Source organism: Pisolithus orientalis (genome assembly GCF_024613125.1).
Source record: "Pisolithus orientalis strain OTSU chromosome Unknown F5J12scaffold_43, whole genome shotgun sequence".
Lineage (NCBI taxonomy): Eukaryota > Fungi > Basidiomycota > Agaricomycetes > Boletales > Pisolithaceae > Pisolithus > Pisolithus orientalis.
Window position 1 is genome coordinate 10844 of NW_026260824.1, and position 15356 is coordinate 26199.

The 15356-nt window shown below is 47.3% G+C and overlaps 3 protein-coding genes across 3 annotated transcripts; all 3 read right to left on the reverse strand.

Annotated features, from left to right (window-relative positions):
* Positions 1-9130: 9130 nt before the first annotated feature.
* Positions 9131-10252, reverse strand: F5J12DRAFT_785809 (uncharacterized protein; the record flags this gene model as incomplete). The annotated part of the gene is made up of 6 exons (XM_051743298.1): positions 9131-9273; positions 9407-9539; positions 9622-9658; positions 9701-9835; positions 9906-10135; positions 10208-10252. The coding sequence occupies 6 exons, from the start codon at positions 10250-10252 to the stop codon at positions 9131-9133; spliced, it is 723 nt and encodes a 240-aa protein (XP_051596072.1).
* A 1062-nt stretch (positions 10253-11314) lies between these two features.
* Positions 11315-11820, reverse strand: F5J12DRAFT_785810 (uncharacterized protein; the record flags this gene model as incomplete). Its single annotated transcript, XM_051743299.1, has 3 exons — positions 11315-11543; positions 11592-11662; positions 11710-11820. 3 exons carry the CDS (start codon positions 11818-11820, stop codon positions 11315-11317), a joined length of 411 nt encoding a protein of 136 aa, XP_051596073.1.
* A 2317-nt stretch (positions 11821-14137) lies between these two features.
* F5J12DRAFT_785811 (uncharacterized protein) lies at positions 14138-14702 on the reverse strand (the record flags this gene model as incomplete). The annotated part of the gene is made up of 3 exons (XM_051743300.1): positions 14138-14383; positions 14410-14533; positions 14623-14702. 3 exons carry the CDS (start codon positions 14700-14702, stop codon positions 14138-14140), a joined length of 450 nt encoding a protein of 149 aa, XP_051596074.1.
* Between the last annotated feature and the right edge of the window lie 654 nt (positions 14703-15356).

Sequence of the window (15356 nt, forward strand, 5' to 3'; positions counted from 1 at the left end):
ACTTGGCATGACCATATGTTAGAATTTTACCACCAAAATAAATTGTCACATTCCAATATATTCTTCAGTGCACACTGCACACTCATAAAATATACTCAAATCTCACTGGATATGATTATTACTGGGTTTGCAGTTTATATGAAATATTGCCATACATGCACCAATATCATTTGCATTGCTATGACAACTAGTACATACTACCCCCTACTGGCTGTCCATGGAGATGACTATGGGAGAGCAGGGAATGAAGTGAGCAAGTCCAACATGGATAAATGAATGCAGAATAAATTAATGAAAATGCCTTGAAAGCAAGATGCATGCAGGGGAAGTTGGAACATAAAGTGCCCCTGTGGTACTTGACCACTGCGATGTTTTGGCTGCTTACATAAGCTGAAATAGCGCACATACTTGTAGTATTTCCCAGTATTCCCTCAGTAGTTTGTTCACTACTGAGGTAGCCTACAGATATTTCTACAGGGGAATCATTGCAACACAAATGCAAGTGCAGAGACATGAAAGTGAATCAAATGCAAGCAAGGCAGTATGTGAGTCCAAAGTGATATAGTGATAGCTTGAGTGCTTGAATGCGAGATGAATGCGAGGGAATATTGTAAAATGAATGTGATAAGTTGTCCTCAGTAGACAGTGCCATTGCATATAGTCTTTGGGTCCCAGCTGCTGCTTTTAACCTATACTCTGTTAGTGCAAAATCATCACAACTAATGGCTACTTTACCAAACTTGCAGCCTTGTCAACATAGGACTAGAACATGACCTCTGTTAGTGGTGAGGGCAGTTGAAAGAAGTAGACAATGCCTTGACTTTGTCAGCAGAAAGTGAATTGTAGTATTTCTGGAAGTCCTCTGTGGTTCCATTCAGTTGAATTCTCTTGAGCCATCAAAGTGTGCAGAGGTTTCTGATAATCCAATATGTCAGACCAAAAAATAGTAAGGATTTAAACATACCATCTGTTCTTGGTTGGACTGGGTCACATCCTCCTGGGCATCTTCACATTGCTCTTGGCAGACTTGGTGGTCATCAATGGAATCACCAATCCTTCATTCTCTATCTTGCTGCCATTTGGGTCACTTGGAAGCTCAGGTAGGGACTCCTGGGCTTTGTTGGCAGTGATTTCCAAGCATGCTCTAAGAAACATCATCAGAAAAGGTTCCTATTCATGTGTATACTCACAGTGGGTTGACTGAAATCTTGGTAGGAACATCTCCTTCTCATTTGTGCATGTCATTTCCTCTGCAATAGACAGAAGATGGGATGTGTTGCTGACAGGCAGAGATGGTAATGCCATCAAGGCTGCACCCTCTGTGATAGACAGAAGATGGGACATGTTGCTGACAGGCAGAGATGGTAATGCCATTGAGGCCACACCCTCTGTGATAGATGGAAGATGGGACATGTTGCTGACAGGTGGAGACAGTAATGCCATCAAGGCTGTGCCCTCTGTGATAGATGGAAGATGGGATGTGTTGCTGACAGGTGAAGATGGTAATGCCATCAAGGCTGTGCCCTCTGCAATAGACAGAAGATGGGATGTGTTGCTGACAGGTGGAGATGATGACAACATTGGAGAGAGGATTGACACTGTCAAAATGGTGTCATCAATTTTGTGGTCCTCTTAAAAACTGGCTTTCACCATGGTTCATTGAGATTGCATGGAATACACTCACCTTTCATTCTTTTATCTGGTGTTTCTGACTTGACATTAGCTTCAAGGAGTTTCTGTTTCTTGTCCTTCCTGTCCATTTCTGTGTCCTTGTCATCATCTTCACAGTCCTGAGATTTTTTCATCTTCCAATTCCCCTCACTGTCCAGATGGGTCTTCTGCCATGCTGGGTATGAGTTGCTTGCCAAGTAGTCCAGCTTCCAACCATTCTTCACAAATCTGAAAAGCAGGAATGTGCTCTCCATGAGGTTATGAGTTAACTGCCTACCACTTGCACACAACTGACCCCAAGATTTCGGAGCCAGTTTGCGGTTAGCTAGTTCTGCCCACCCCCCTCAAAGTGTCTTTCAGATGGCCTTTGCTGTGCTGTCAGATGGTGGATCACCATTGTCTTCCTTGAGGAATCCAAGTGTCCCACATGTGCCAAGTTGTCCCTCAGACAACTCAAGGAAGGCATTTCAATCACTTTGATCCCAGAAACAGATTTTTGGATGAGATTCAGGTGTTTGGCATGTAAAATTGCTTGGAGACGACTGTAGGACCATAGCACACCTCAAAGTTGCTAGAGGTTTGGCTAACCAAAACTTCAGCCAGCACATCCATCCCTTGAGCAGGATCAACCCCTCCTTAAACACCAGTTGGCCTCCACTCCAAATACAGACAACTCATCTGACTCCAACATTGCTTCACCCAAAATGTTCTCAGCCCTTTGTCTCTCATCATCTTCCCCCCCCCCAGCATCACTGCTCTCTCTGATGATATGATTTCAAGCTGTCATCAAAGCCATCCCATAAGTGTGCATGGGAAACCCCTGCTGACAAATTTTCTTCAGATCTTGTGTCTGCTTCATTAACTTTCATTAAGCAATTTCAACAGGCACAGCAGGACAGGTCAGAGGTCAAGCATCACTGGCTGGAGTACAGATACTGGAGGACTTGCCAGAAGGCCACCACTCTCTCTGCCAATTGCAAACACCAATGTACTACACAATGCAAGCTGTTTGCACATGAGGAGATGATGGTGGCTCAAGAGTTGGAGAAGATGAAGCTCTCCATCAAGTTGGAGGAACTTCATGCTCAGAACCTCACCTTGCAAAAAGGCATAGCTGGCCATGAGGATCAAGGCCCTTTGTCTAGCAATCAAGATGTTTATCTGCTTTGAAACAGTGTATGACAGAATACTGATCATCATTTAGTATGCATCTCCATTCCCCCCCCCCTAGTTGTATTGCTGTCCCCCCCCTCCCCCCATGTATACATCTGCATCTATATTCACATCTACAATAGTATGTAGTAGTACCTGAATATGGATGTTTGTTTTGTTTGTTATCAGTTCATTATCACTGGCTAGATCTCTCTGTTGATAAGCATACATGCTTTTTGGTGGAGTTTGAATTTAAAATTGGAGCATTAGTAGCATTATCTACACATCCACCATTTCCAGGTTACACATGTTTTCTGCGGAGTTTGAATCTCCAGTTGGAGATTAAATATTCACCCACAAACTCACAACTCTCAACCACACTTGAGTTTGCTTGTGTGTTTTTTCCACATTTAAATTTGAGTGGCCCTCATCATTAGTGGTGCTCAAGGTGGCTTTGGAAGCACTCTGGAAGCACTCTGGAAGTGGCAAATTTGAGAGCAATGCCATGACAGAGTTTGAAAATTATGCCTCTCTATCAATGACACCCTTGACAGTCTGCTTGCCTGCAGTCACTCTTATCAAAACCCATGGCTTCATCAAGTGGACAAGCTCATTGAGGAAGGCCTTCTGTAACTGTGACTACTGGTGGTGGATCATCCTCACAAGTACCTGGGAGTGGGAGTAAAGGGAAGGGCCCAGCATCCAACAAGCAGCCAGCAGCTGACTCCTTGATGGAAAGTACCCAGCCAAAAAACTTCAATTGGGATACTCCTCATACCAAAATACTTGTCCAGTGGCTTCTTAGCCATCCTGCTAACTGCAGGATTCTTTTCAGTGAAAAAAACTCAGGCAACTTACCCCCATCATTATCATCTACTTTGACTGAGAGACCGGTGGGCCACAACAAGAAGGAGGTCCAAATGATGATCGCCCAAGCCATTTTTGAGGATGACAGTGTCTACAAGGACATGTACACAGTGAGTGCTGCCAAGTTTCAAGTCAGTGTGGGCAACTGTCTCAATATGTGAGTCTCTGATCATCTGATAAACCCAGGATTCACTAATGATCATCTAGGCTGAAAGCGAGCTATCGAAAGTGCCATGCACAATTCAAACAGTCAGGGGAAGGCATCATACCTGGCCATCCAAAATTCACCAACCTTCATGGTATGTTACATGACCAATGTACAAGAATGCAGGGGCTTATGTGTACATACAGATGTCATTCTCAACAGTTTTCCTTGGTATGACAACTTACATTCCATTTGGCAGGGGAACCCATTGTTTGATCCCGAGCCCTTCAACTCTGAGCCAAACAAAAACCATGCAGAGGGCTTCTTAGCAGTTATCCAAAACAAGACACTTGGTATGAAGAATGTTTCAGGTTCCAGGGCTGAGATTGCAGGTGATTGCATGGGTGTGGGGGGGACAGTGGGGGAACTCAAGGAAGCTGAGGAGGATGTGCCATCTCAAGCTGTTGGTGAAGTCACTAATGAGGGCAAAGAAGATGGTGGAGCTTGGTTTGATGAGGCAATGCCAGGGTTTGGGGATGAGCAGACTGGTGGTGATGAGTACCCCAATGTCAACATGGACTCTGCATCTGTGTAGGGTGATGAGGTATGTTCATGTTCATTCAGAGCAACATTAATGAAATTTTACTGATAAGTTATTGCTAGTTACAATGGCCTTCAATGCCAAGTGACACTCATTTCTCCTCTAGGTTCTCCCCCCTGAAAAGGGGTCATATGCCCTCATCAGATAGCTGAATTGCCTTCTCTCGGTCTTTGCCATATCTTTGCCCTCCTCCTTCATCTGCAAGTATCACCTCTACAACAACATCTGACTCCTCTGGTAGCTCTTCCCAAAAACCTAGCCAGTCCCTCTGGGACTCATCATCAAAGACAAGTTTGACAAAGCCAAGCTTGATGCTAACTAAATGTGGCAAGTCTCAGCTTCAAGACCAGGTCATTGACTTGAGTCACAAAGCTGAGTTGCTAGTGGCTTCTTCTTCTTCTGGGAAGACTAAATGCTATATGATCAAGATGGAATATCTTTGTAGGAAGGAGGAATTGATGAAAGAGCAGGTGGAAATGGCAACTAAGATGGAATTGGAGTTGGAGGCAAAGAAACTCAACATCCAGCTGATGAAGGCCCAGGAAATCACCTTCAACAGTGAGGCAGAGACGCTTTGCCTCAAAATTGAGCTTGCAAAACTCATGAAGGCCAATTCAGACACAACCCCTCCCACTGCATAGGTTTATCTTGTCATGGCCAAGTTTTTACCCACACTTCCCCACTGTATCCATCTCTGGCACATTCCCACTATGTACTCACGTCATATTGATGTTTCTGCTATTCTCTTGCAAGATGTACATATGGTGAATGTATTTTTTTCATCTTGCTAATACTACCATCTCCCACAACCGCCATTAATGGGTTCATTCCTGTCCAAGATGTTGAAACAACTGATCCAATAGCTTTGCTTGAAATTGCTGACCAATAGTCTCCACAGCCTCCACTGCAGCAACTCTGTCCCCATCATCAAGGCTACTTCCATCATTGACCACCCAGTCAGTTGAATGCTCAATCATATCATCCATTTCCTCCTCAAACTGGATGATCATGTTGTGTAGGATGATGCAACAAAGCACCCAGTAAATTGTGACTTTCATATCTTTCTCTGTCTGGATTTTCAGGTGCACTTCATGGAGGCTTTGGAAGTGCCCTTTCAAGGTGGCAAATGCATGTTCAACTCATATGCAGATCTTCCAAAGCTGTCATCCCATGTACTGCAGCAAAACTAGGTGCATACCTTTGAAAGGTACTTGTTATACACATTCTGATCTTGAGATAATCTCCCACCTTTAGGTTTTTTGAAGGGGACAACACACCACATCTCTGATGGGTATGCACTGTCCACCCACATCCAATGATCATGTGGAATCAACTGCATAGGGTTTGAAGTGATGTGAGTCCCCTGGAAGGCCCACACATCATGGACACTTCCTGGATGTCCAACTCTGTAGTCCATGACAAGAAGATTGTGCAGCAAAACAATAAGCTATCTCAGTAAGTTTCTTCTGCTGTTCACACTCAGCATTTGAGTACACACCTGGCAGTTCAACAAGTACCTAGATTTTCTATCATAGAACATTTCCCCAAAGATATGTGGTTTCTCAAAGAGGGGAATACTTGAACCATCAGTGGTGAACATGCCATTCCTCTAGGCTGAACAGGTGTATGACTCAGTGAAAACCCACACTCTTTCCATCTCCTGCAAGTCTTCAGATGGAATATTGATGAATCTATCATGCTCATCCAGTATAGCTACCATCACACAGTTCGTACAATTGACAACTGAGCCAATGCTAACACCAGCCCACTGCGCCACATCCTCAGGCGATGCTGCATTTCCATAATGCCCTGCATGGAAAAGGAAGATCACCAACTGGACTGCAACTGCCAGCTGACAGTTTTCAGAATTGCTTTGGAATATTGCATGTCCACTAATCTGATCTAGAATGCAATCAGAAATTGGTGGGTCTACATGAAGGCGCTTTTGAAACAGGTGGGGCTGATGATCCATGAAATGTTCAAGGAGGCACAGCTGAGATGCCCACATCATTGGCATCTCAAGTCTCTCAAGGATACATGCATGCTCTACTTCATCTCTGAGAGCCATGAGTGTGTTTAGCAGCCAAGCATAATGCCCATTGCGCTCAGCTGTGGAGTCTGTGTCATCAGAGGCACTGGATTCAAAATCTGACAGGATCGGAGTGACTGGTGATGGCAGAGTGATGAAGAAGAGAGTTGTGGGGGAGCTGGAGCCTGAACTCAGTGACATTGACATAGATTCTGAGCTGCTACTGTCAACTCCACATTGTGCATTTTCAAGCCTTGCTATCGCAACATGAAGGCTAGTCTTGTCCAGCTGTTTGAGCAGATCTTGGCGGACAGATTTCTGGGGCATCTGGTAGCTCTTGGATGATGGGTAGATGTTTATTGATCATGTACAATGCATTAATATGAGTTTGATATCTTATTTGACATGTATCTTCCAGGATAAGTAACTACCATGTATTGCTAGTCAAGCAGTGCCACAGGGCATGGCACGTCAGAGTCAAATTTTATAGCAGCAGTGGCCTGTCAGAGTGCGATTCCAGAGCACTTCCAAAGTCACCTTGAGCACCACTATTGTATCAAACCATGCCAGGTCTGTTTCACATAAGCTGACCACACCTGCTAGGTGCTGAAATGCACCCCTGCATCTGTCAATCCAAAGTTAGTAGATGTGTCAGTTAGATGTTACTGTAGAGTATTATTTTCAGCAGTCAATTTGCAAACTTGTGACTTGAGTACTTTGTTGTGCTCTTGTAGTACTGCAATCTGCTTCAAGCTGGGATGACTATATGTGCCCTAAAACAAAGTGATCAGTCAAACTGACTTGAGAAATGTGTAACTTGCACTATGAAATGGGGACAGTGCAGATGTGGTTGCCTCACCCACCATCAGCAAAATGCTGAAGTCATTTAATGACTGTGAGAAACTATAGTGATCTGGCTGTCTTGTCGGAGTGTCCACTTGACCAAAGTTGTTTAGAAGCATCATTTAAGTTCCCATCATGCCCATTGTGTGCAGAGTTGTGCTTGGACATGTCAGGCAATGTGATGGGAAGATGAGTAGATGGTAGACTGCAGAAGACACATACATGTACATGTGACACCCCTATAGTCATGCACCCAGGTTTGGTGTCCCTTGAATCTTCACCATGTCATCCAAGTCCCTGACATGCATCCTCAATGCAGTGCAGGATGTTATATACCTCAAGGTTGACAGATTCATGTCTGATTGGAACACCCATTGTTTTGCAATTGACATTGCAACACCCAGCCCCAAACAAATTGTCTTTCATTTGAAGAATCTTACCACTGTACCCACAAAAGACAAGTAAGTCTTAGTTTCAGTTTTAATTAAGCAGGAGTCACTGAGATAATTTTGCAGTCAGCTGGCCAATGCAGACTTGGCACCAGAAGAGATTGCATTAAACAAAGTCAAGGAGGCTAGTCTTGAACTCAATGTCACATGGAAGATCTTTATGCAAGCATATGAGGGATCTATCAGGCTCCAAGAGGCATACCACTGAGTCTGTACAGCAGATAGTAGGCTTGATGAGGCCCACAATGAGCTTACCTGGCAATGTGCTGGACACACTGATGCTGAAGTGACTTCACAAGACTTGAAAACTGAGAACAAACTTCCAAAGTATGTGAATTCTTAATATTACTGGGAACTTACAATTGATTTTGTTTTCAAGATTTGAATGCATCTCTGCCTCTCCATGCAGAATCCTTCCTAGACACTTGGGCAATCCAAATGCACCCCCTGACACTTACAAGTGTAAGACTTGGGCCTGCCACATGTCATATCCATCATTCTCAGGATCAATCCCAGTCCAGTCTGGACCCCTATCCCCTAACTCTGGTCAAGTCTGGTGTTTTACCCCTATCTCTGGTCCACTCCAGCCTCCTGGCCTTGCACTGCTCCACCCTGGTCCTCCCAGGTCCATGTCTGGGTCACCTGGACATAACTCTGGTCTGTTTTCCTTTGTTTGTACTATATTTAGTCTAGTCCCCTTTGCTGATCTTGCTTACTGTACAAACCTGTGTCCAACCCCAGTTATGCTGGTCACCTGGACTTTGACTATTAGTCTTGGCACAGCCTCTGTGGCTATCCTCTTGCTAATCATCTTTCTAATAGCTTATCAACAAGTCCAGCTCTATGTTCATTATCCCAGACCAGCCTCATGTATTTAACCCCTGTACATACTTTGTAGCACCCTCAGTGAGAATATCAACTTGGTATTACCCTCAAACTCTGTACTACACCCTGAGTCTACTCTATAGCTAAGGCCAAGCCTTAAACTATCCCTGGCCCCTGTCCCAGACCTCTCCCTGGCTTGCATAAGGGCACAGCACATAAGCTGAGACCAAGGGATGTAGATCCAACCCCAGACCAGCTTTCCCCTGTGCGCACTCCAGGACCAGTCTGTTTCCCACACTCCTGGCCTTGTTCCCACATTCCTGGCCTTAAGTCCAGTCCTCTGGACTTATCCCCTGACCTCTGGCCTTAACTCCAGTCCAACCAGACTTGGCCCCTGTCTCCCAGCCTTGACTTTGGTCAGCCAGACTTAGCCCCTGTCACCCAGTCTTGAAGCCCAGTCACCTGAGGGTAAACCCATACTTGACAGTATATTCTGACTGACACTTGTGCAAGCCATTGCATCATGTCTAGGTCCTCCTCTAGAGCCCCTACCCATGACCTTGCCCATTGGCACCCATTGGGCTACCTCTCATCTTACTCCAGAGCTCAACCCAGAGGTCTCTGCTGAAGCAGAGAGGTAACTGGTGACCCTCAGCACTCTGCACACCCCCAGGTTGCATTACCCCTGACACTATGTCCTTAGTGGTCAAAACTTAATGCATCCATTCCCTCACTCCTGCCCTGCCTTCCCCTTGTTTTTTCCTGACTCCAGACTGGCCATGTCAGCCCCTGAACTGGACTTACAATCTAGACTCACCACCAACCCCAGTTCATGCCTGAGCCCACTTCCAAGTCGGAATTACCCTCTGGACTTGACCCTGAGCCAGCCTCAACAACCAGACTCACTTCTGTTGGCTCCCTCAAGCCACCTCTGACCCCTGGCTGGTCACCTCTGTCCTTACCTCAGTCATCCCAGTACTCTATCCCAGCTGTCTAGGCCCAGTTCTACTGTACTGGATACTGTAATCACATCACTCACTTGTCCTCCTGACTCCCTGATATCAGTCTTCAGACCTCTGTGCACCTCCAGTGCAGCCCCCAGGCCCAGTCCTCAACACCTTCCCTGTTCTCCATTGGCACTCAGCTTCAGTGGTTTTTTGGTCCAGTCTGCACCCTCAGCCTTTGCTACACCAGCCTTGGAGCCCTGGACCCCCTTTCCAGTCCCTGGACTGTCTGTTACCAGCCTGTCCAGCCTTGGGTTGGCTTGTGCACACTCACCTGGACTTGTCTGAAGCCAGCTTGCCACTTCTCTCAGCCTCCTACCTTTTGTTGCTGGCTGTTCTGGCCTTGGTCTTGGTTGGCCACCTCACCCAGACTTGTCTAGACCTGTTACTAGGTCTTGGACTGGTCCTGGCTCCCCTCAGCCCCTCCTGCCCCTCACAGACCCATCCTGGGTCTCCTATCCCTTGTCCTGGTCCTGCACTAGTCACCTCAGCCTCAGGATGGTACTTGTCCTTCAGACTTGCTCCAGACCTTGGCTCTGGTGGTCTTAGCTAGTGCATGACACCTCCATTGCAGTCTAGGACCAGTCTGCCAGCCCTCTGGCCCTTAGCCCGGTCCCTGACCTCTCTTCCAGCCTCTCTTTTCACTTGGAGGCACCCCCTGGGCATGCTAGTCTTTTGGACTTACTCCTGGCCCCTGGTTTTCAGTCTAGGACTGGTCTGCTGGTCCTCCAGCCCCTGTCCCAGTCCCTGACCTCATTTCCAGCCCTTTTCATGTCCTCTGTCCTCCCTGGGATCCTAACCAGGTTAACAAGTTGGTAATTCTGCACTCTGGAAGCCAAAACTGGTGGTCTCAGTTGAGACAAAACAATTAGAGTCTACCCCAGGATCCTAACTGGGTCAACAAGTTGGTACTCTGGTACACCAGAAGCCAAACCAGTGGTCTCAGTAAGAGACAAATCCATTAGTGCATCACTCCAGTCCCTTAGCAATCCTGGCTTGTCCTGCCAGTCCCTCAGCCTCAACCTGGCTTTGCAGCCCTGGACTGGACTTGCTAACTCCAGTCCTCCTACTTGTGTCTGGTTTTATCACCTCTGGACTCCCTTATGACTGGTCTTTCTGACTCTGGCCTTTCTTTCTCTTTTCCAGTGTTCATCTCCAGACCTCCTCATGGTTCCTGACTGGTCTTGCTCACTCCAGATTCCCTTATTTTGCCCAGTCTTCCATCTCCAGGCTCCCTCAGCCTCTGATACCCCTTGGGTAGCTCTATGCTACTCCCTTGCCACTCCTTTGGTCTTCAGGCTTGTCCCTCATCCCAGAACTACCCCTGACCTCTACCCCAGTGCTATGGTCTTGACCTAGCACCTCTTTCTAGTCCTTGGTGGACCCAGCCTTGGTTCTCTCTCAGTCTCTGACCCCTTGATTAACCGGCATTGTTAATTGTTAGGAACTGAAGTACCTTGGTTGTAGGGAACTGACTAGCCCACTCAATAGGCACCCATTGGTGGCCAAGGGTAGTGCAGTGACCTATCCCCACCTAATGCTAAAGTTTGCTAACCCCCCTGATGTCAACCCCACCTTGGAGCATGAATTTGCTTGCAAGACAACCCCAGGCCTCAGCCCATCTGACAAACCCCTGACTCTGCCAGTCTGTTTCCCAGCTCACCCACTTGCCCCGGAACTTGTATGTTCATGAGGCCCCTTTGGGTACCAGCTAACCTCACCTTCCCCCTAACCATCACCACCTGTTCTCCCAACTCTGGTCTTACTGGTTGTCTTTGGCCTGCCAGTTTTGACTGGCCTCCTTGCTTCCTCATGGGCTCTGGTTCTGGCCTTCATACCCTTACTTTTGACTCTGACACTCCTTACTGTCCCTGTACCAGTCTGGCCTGCCCTGCCAGCCTTGTACCTCCAGTTTTTAAAGCTTTTCCCAGCCTTGAAAAAGCTTCCCAAAACCAGTCTTGACACCTGTTAAGCCAGTCTCAGCATTCTCAGTACTTGGACTTACAACTCTGGTGGTAGGTCTCCTACTACCCATCTAGTACTCCTCTCAGTGGTCCTAGCCCACACCTTGTACCCCTGTAGACTTGGGAAGTCTACCCTAAGAGGGGGATAAGGGACCTCACTAGTGAGCTACTCTCTTCCCAACCACTGTCTGTTACCTCTCCAGTGCCCTCAGCACAACCCCACTCAGTCACTGCACACCAGTCCCTGGTTCCCTGGCACAGTCCTTGCATCCTGAGCCACCTGCCTGGGTTGCTCCCAGTGCCTGACATTTGTGTTGGTACTCCAGTCTCACTATCTGAGTAGTCCTCAGCCTCAGTGATTGTGTGTTCACTGGACTCACTGGTGTCACACACCAAAGGTGTTTGGTGAGGTGGACATGGATACAACTGATGAATGGAGATGAAGACTGTAGCCCTCATGTGAAGAAGGACAGCCAGAAATGTTGGTAGTCATCCCTTGCACAAGAACAAGTCATCAGTGCCAAAGAAAAAGAAAGGGAGTGGGTTAAGTGCTGGGTAAAATTCTTAAGTGCCCATGTATGGCATTCCAGTTTTCAACATATCTCTGCCATTTCTGCAGATACTGAGACCATTCCCACACTCACTTGTAGTGCTCAGCCATGTGATCCTACCTTCCAAAATTGGCAAGGATTTGCGCACTCCACATGTTTCAACAGCACTCCCTCCAAAAGATGCTCATTTTGCTAAATTCTTCTGATATGGCCACCTCCATGTCAATCATTTTGTTTGTCCCCTTTGCTAGGGACCATGGCTACATATATCAACCAGGAGTTCCTACCAGGTTCTGTCCTGAAGCATCCTGGTACATCCCACCCTCATCTGCACCCTCTCAGCTGATCCAGCTTGGGCAGCATGTTCTTTTTGTCAGTATGACCTCTAGGAGGACATTCTTTGGTTACCTCAGGTATGTCATTCACTTGGAAAAGTCTTATGTGGTCATTTCAGTCTCTCCAGTCCAAGAAGCATATGGATCCTTCCTCCCTGCTCCCTGCAATGTCTTCATACCAGTCTCATCCATCATTCTTCCAAGATTGTGACAGCTACAGTATAATATACTGTTCTCCACTCTCCATGATCACATCCATGATGAGTACAATGCACATCTTCCCTTCTTATTGCAAGATTCAGCAGAAGATGCTCCCCCTTCATCCTCTCTTCCAACAGAGCCTCATTCATGAAGTTTGTATTTGCTTCACTGAGAGGACAGTTGGGGGGGAAAGTTGAAATCCCCTATGCTCCTGTCACCCAACAGACCCCCAAAGCTTGACCCCTGTTGACATCTGACTCACCCTGTCCACTTTTGGATGTACTGTATCAGCATCAGATCAGTGCTGCCTCTCTGTCATCCCACCTTGGCCTAGAAGTGATCTCTTTGAGATGTGACATGCACAGCCTCCCCCTAATGTGATTCCAGTGTGCTTACCCAGTTTCTGACAATGCTTGACCCATACTTTGACATTCTGACTGTCCTTGACTCACCTATTGCCAATACTTACCAATCTTTTGACTGTGCTTACTGATCCTTTGCTTTTTGGCTTACTTATCCTTACCAATGCTCACCAATGCTTTCCAAGATGGATAGCAAAAAGAAGGAGACATCAGAGAGCCCCTCTTGCTTGCATTTTATCATCACTCAGTAATTCATTCAGCAGCTTCGATAGTTGAGACTTTATTAAGGGTCTAACTATTGTCTACTTCAGTTATCCTTGTCTATCATCAATATGCTTCACTCCAAGCCCTCCCTGAGCTCAGTGCAGCTTAGGACATTGAATTAAGTTGCCATCCATCCTTCTGTAGGCTGACAGCAGTCTACCCTATTGCTGTCTATCACATTCTTGCTCCCTCTTCATCAGGAGCACCCCCAACCCTCAGCACTCATCCTTGAGTGTTGTAGCTTGCAAAAACCCACCCAAATCAAAGGTTCTACCATCTAGGTACCACATAGGCACACCACCACTCGCTCTTTTTGTCTTTTGTGTTGGTTTTGGTTGGTTTTTACCACTGAACCACTTTCAGCTGGACAACCCCTAGGCCTCACCCAGTCCCCGGACCCCCTGAACTGGTCCTCCAATGACTTTTGGCCCTCAGGCTTCTTGCCACTGGAGGACCCACCACCAACCAACTCCAGACACCCCTAAACTGGACTCAACACCAGGACTCACCTTTGGCTGACACTCCTAGGCTTCATTGCACCAGTCTGATGACCTGCTGGTCCCTGGTTCATGCCTAGCTATGTCAGGTCCTCTGGTCCTTGTCCAAACCAAACTCTAGCTGTCCTAGACAGTCCCTGGTCCCTTGCTGACCTCCAGATGCTCATCCAGACTGTTCCAAGGTGCTTGGCACCTGGCCTTGCCACTCCCAGCCTCAGGTTTGCATCTCACTACCCCTGGTTACCCTTGTCTAAGTGTTAGCCCACTGGCCTACACTGTTTTGGCCTCCAGTTGTCAGCCCACCAGCTAAATGGCACCTCAGGTCATCTCTGACTACCCCAAACCTCTCCAACCCCTTCAGACTGGCCTTCAGCCAGTCACTCTGGCCTGGCCCAAGTCCATACCAGTCTTCCTTTGGCATTTCCAGCCTTGCATCCCTGTCCAAATCCAAACCAGTCTCCCATCACCTGTCTAGCCCTTCCAGACCTCACTGGCTCCCAACTGGCTTTTCTAAGCCCTCCCTGACCATTAGACCAGTCTCCAGCTGGCCCTTCTGGTCCTCTCTGACCCTCATACCAGTTCCCAGCCTTCCTGGCCTTCTGTCCCCTTGACTGGTCTTCAGTCTAGCTGTTTTCCCCAGATGACTCACTTTAGCACAACTGGCTTCAGCCACTCCCAGTCTCAGTCTCTGGCTTTTGCCACCCCTGGCCTGAGCCACCCTTGGTCTCAGCCTTTGGCTTTGACCCCTGTCCCTGGTTTTGGTTTCCTGTTTCCTTGTTATATGTTTTCTCAGTTTTTTTGTTATCTGTTCTCTTTTTCTGTAGATATACATTTTCAGACCCTGTGACCCCCTGGAGCAGACCTTGGACCCATCCTGGCCTTCTTGACATTTCTCATGACCCTCTGTATCCCTGCAGCACACTCCCAGTCCAACCAGTGCATTCCTAGACTGGTTTTCCCAGCTTCCCCTGCACCCACCCAGCCTTTGTGTCAGTTCTAAGAGTAACTATTCTATGTCATCTCCCTCATCACCATCATCATCATCACAGTTCAAATTATACTGTATACTGAGCTGTAGGACATCCAGACCTGGCTTTTCTACAATGAAATAGTGGTCTTCTGCCTCTGGTGGGAGAAGGACTTTCCCCTCACTAGACCTTGACGAGGTCCAGAGGCTTGGTGTGGAGGCTGCCCCACTGCCTAAGAAGTGAGTTATATGGGTGAAATTCCCATCAGGTGTTCAAAGTGAAACTAGTCCACCCCCTCCATCCAAAGGATGGGTGTCAAGCTTCCCTGAGCCGACACTAAAAACAATCAGTGAAAACCTAGAGGTGTGCACAGCCGGGAGTACAACCCCAGGGCACTGAAGGGAGCTGTTTGGTCTAGGCCCTGCTGCAGGAGGTTTCCGTTGGCATAGATATTCGGCTGGACACCTTGCTTAATCCTGACACCTTCGTATACAAATCGGAGGTAATCCCCCAAAGAGGGTGGCAAAGGCGCACCAGGAAGCGTGGCGTACGACTGTTTTGACCCCTCTGGATTGGCTCCCTGTGTGGTCAGCAGTCCCCTTGTCAGGGTCTGTGTTATTGACCAGGA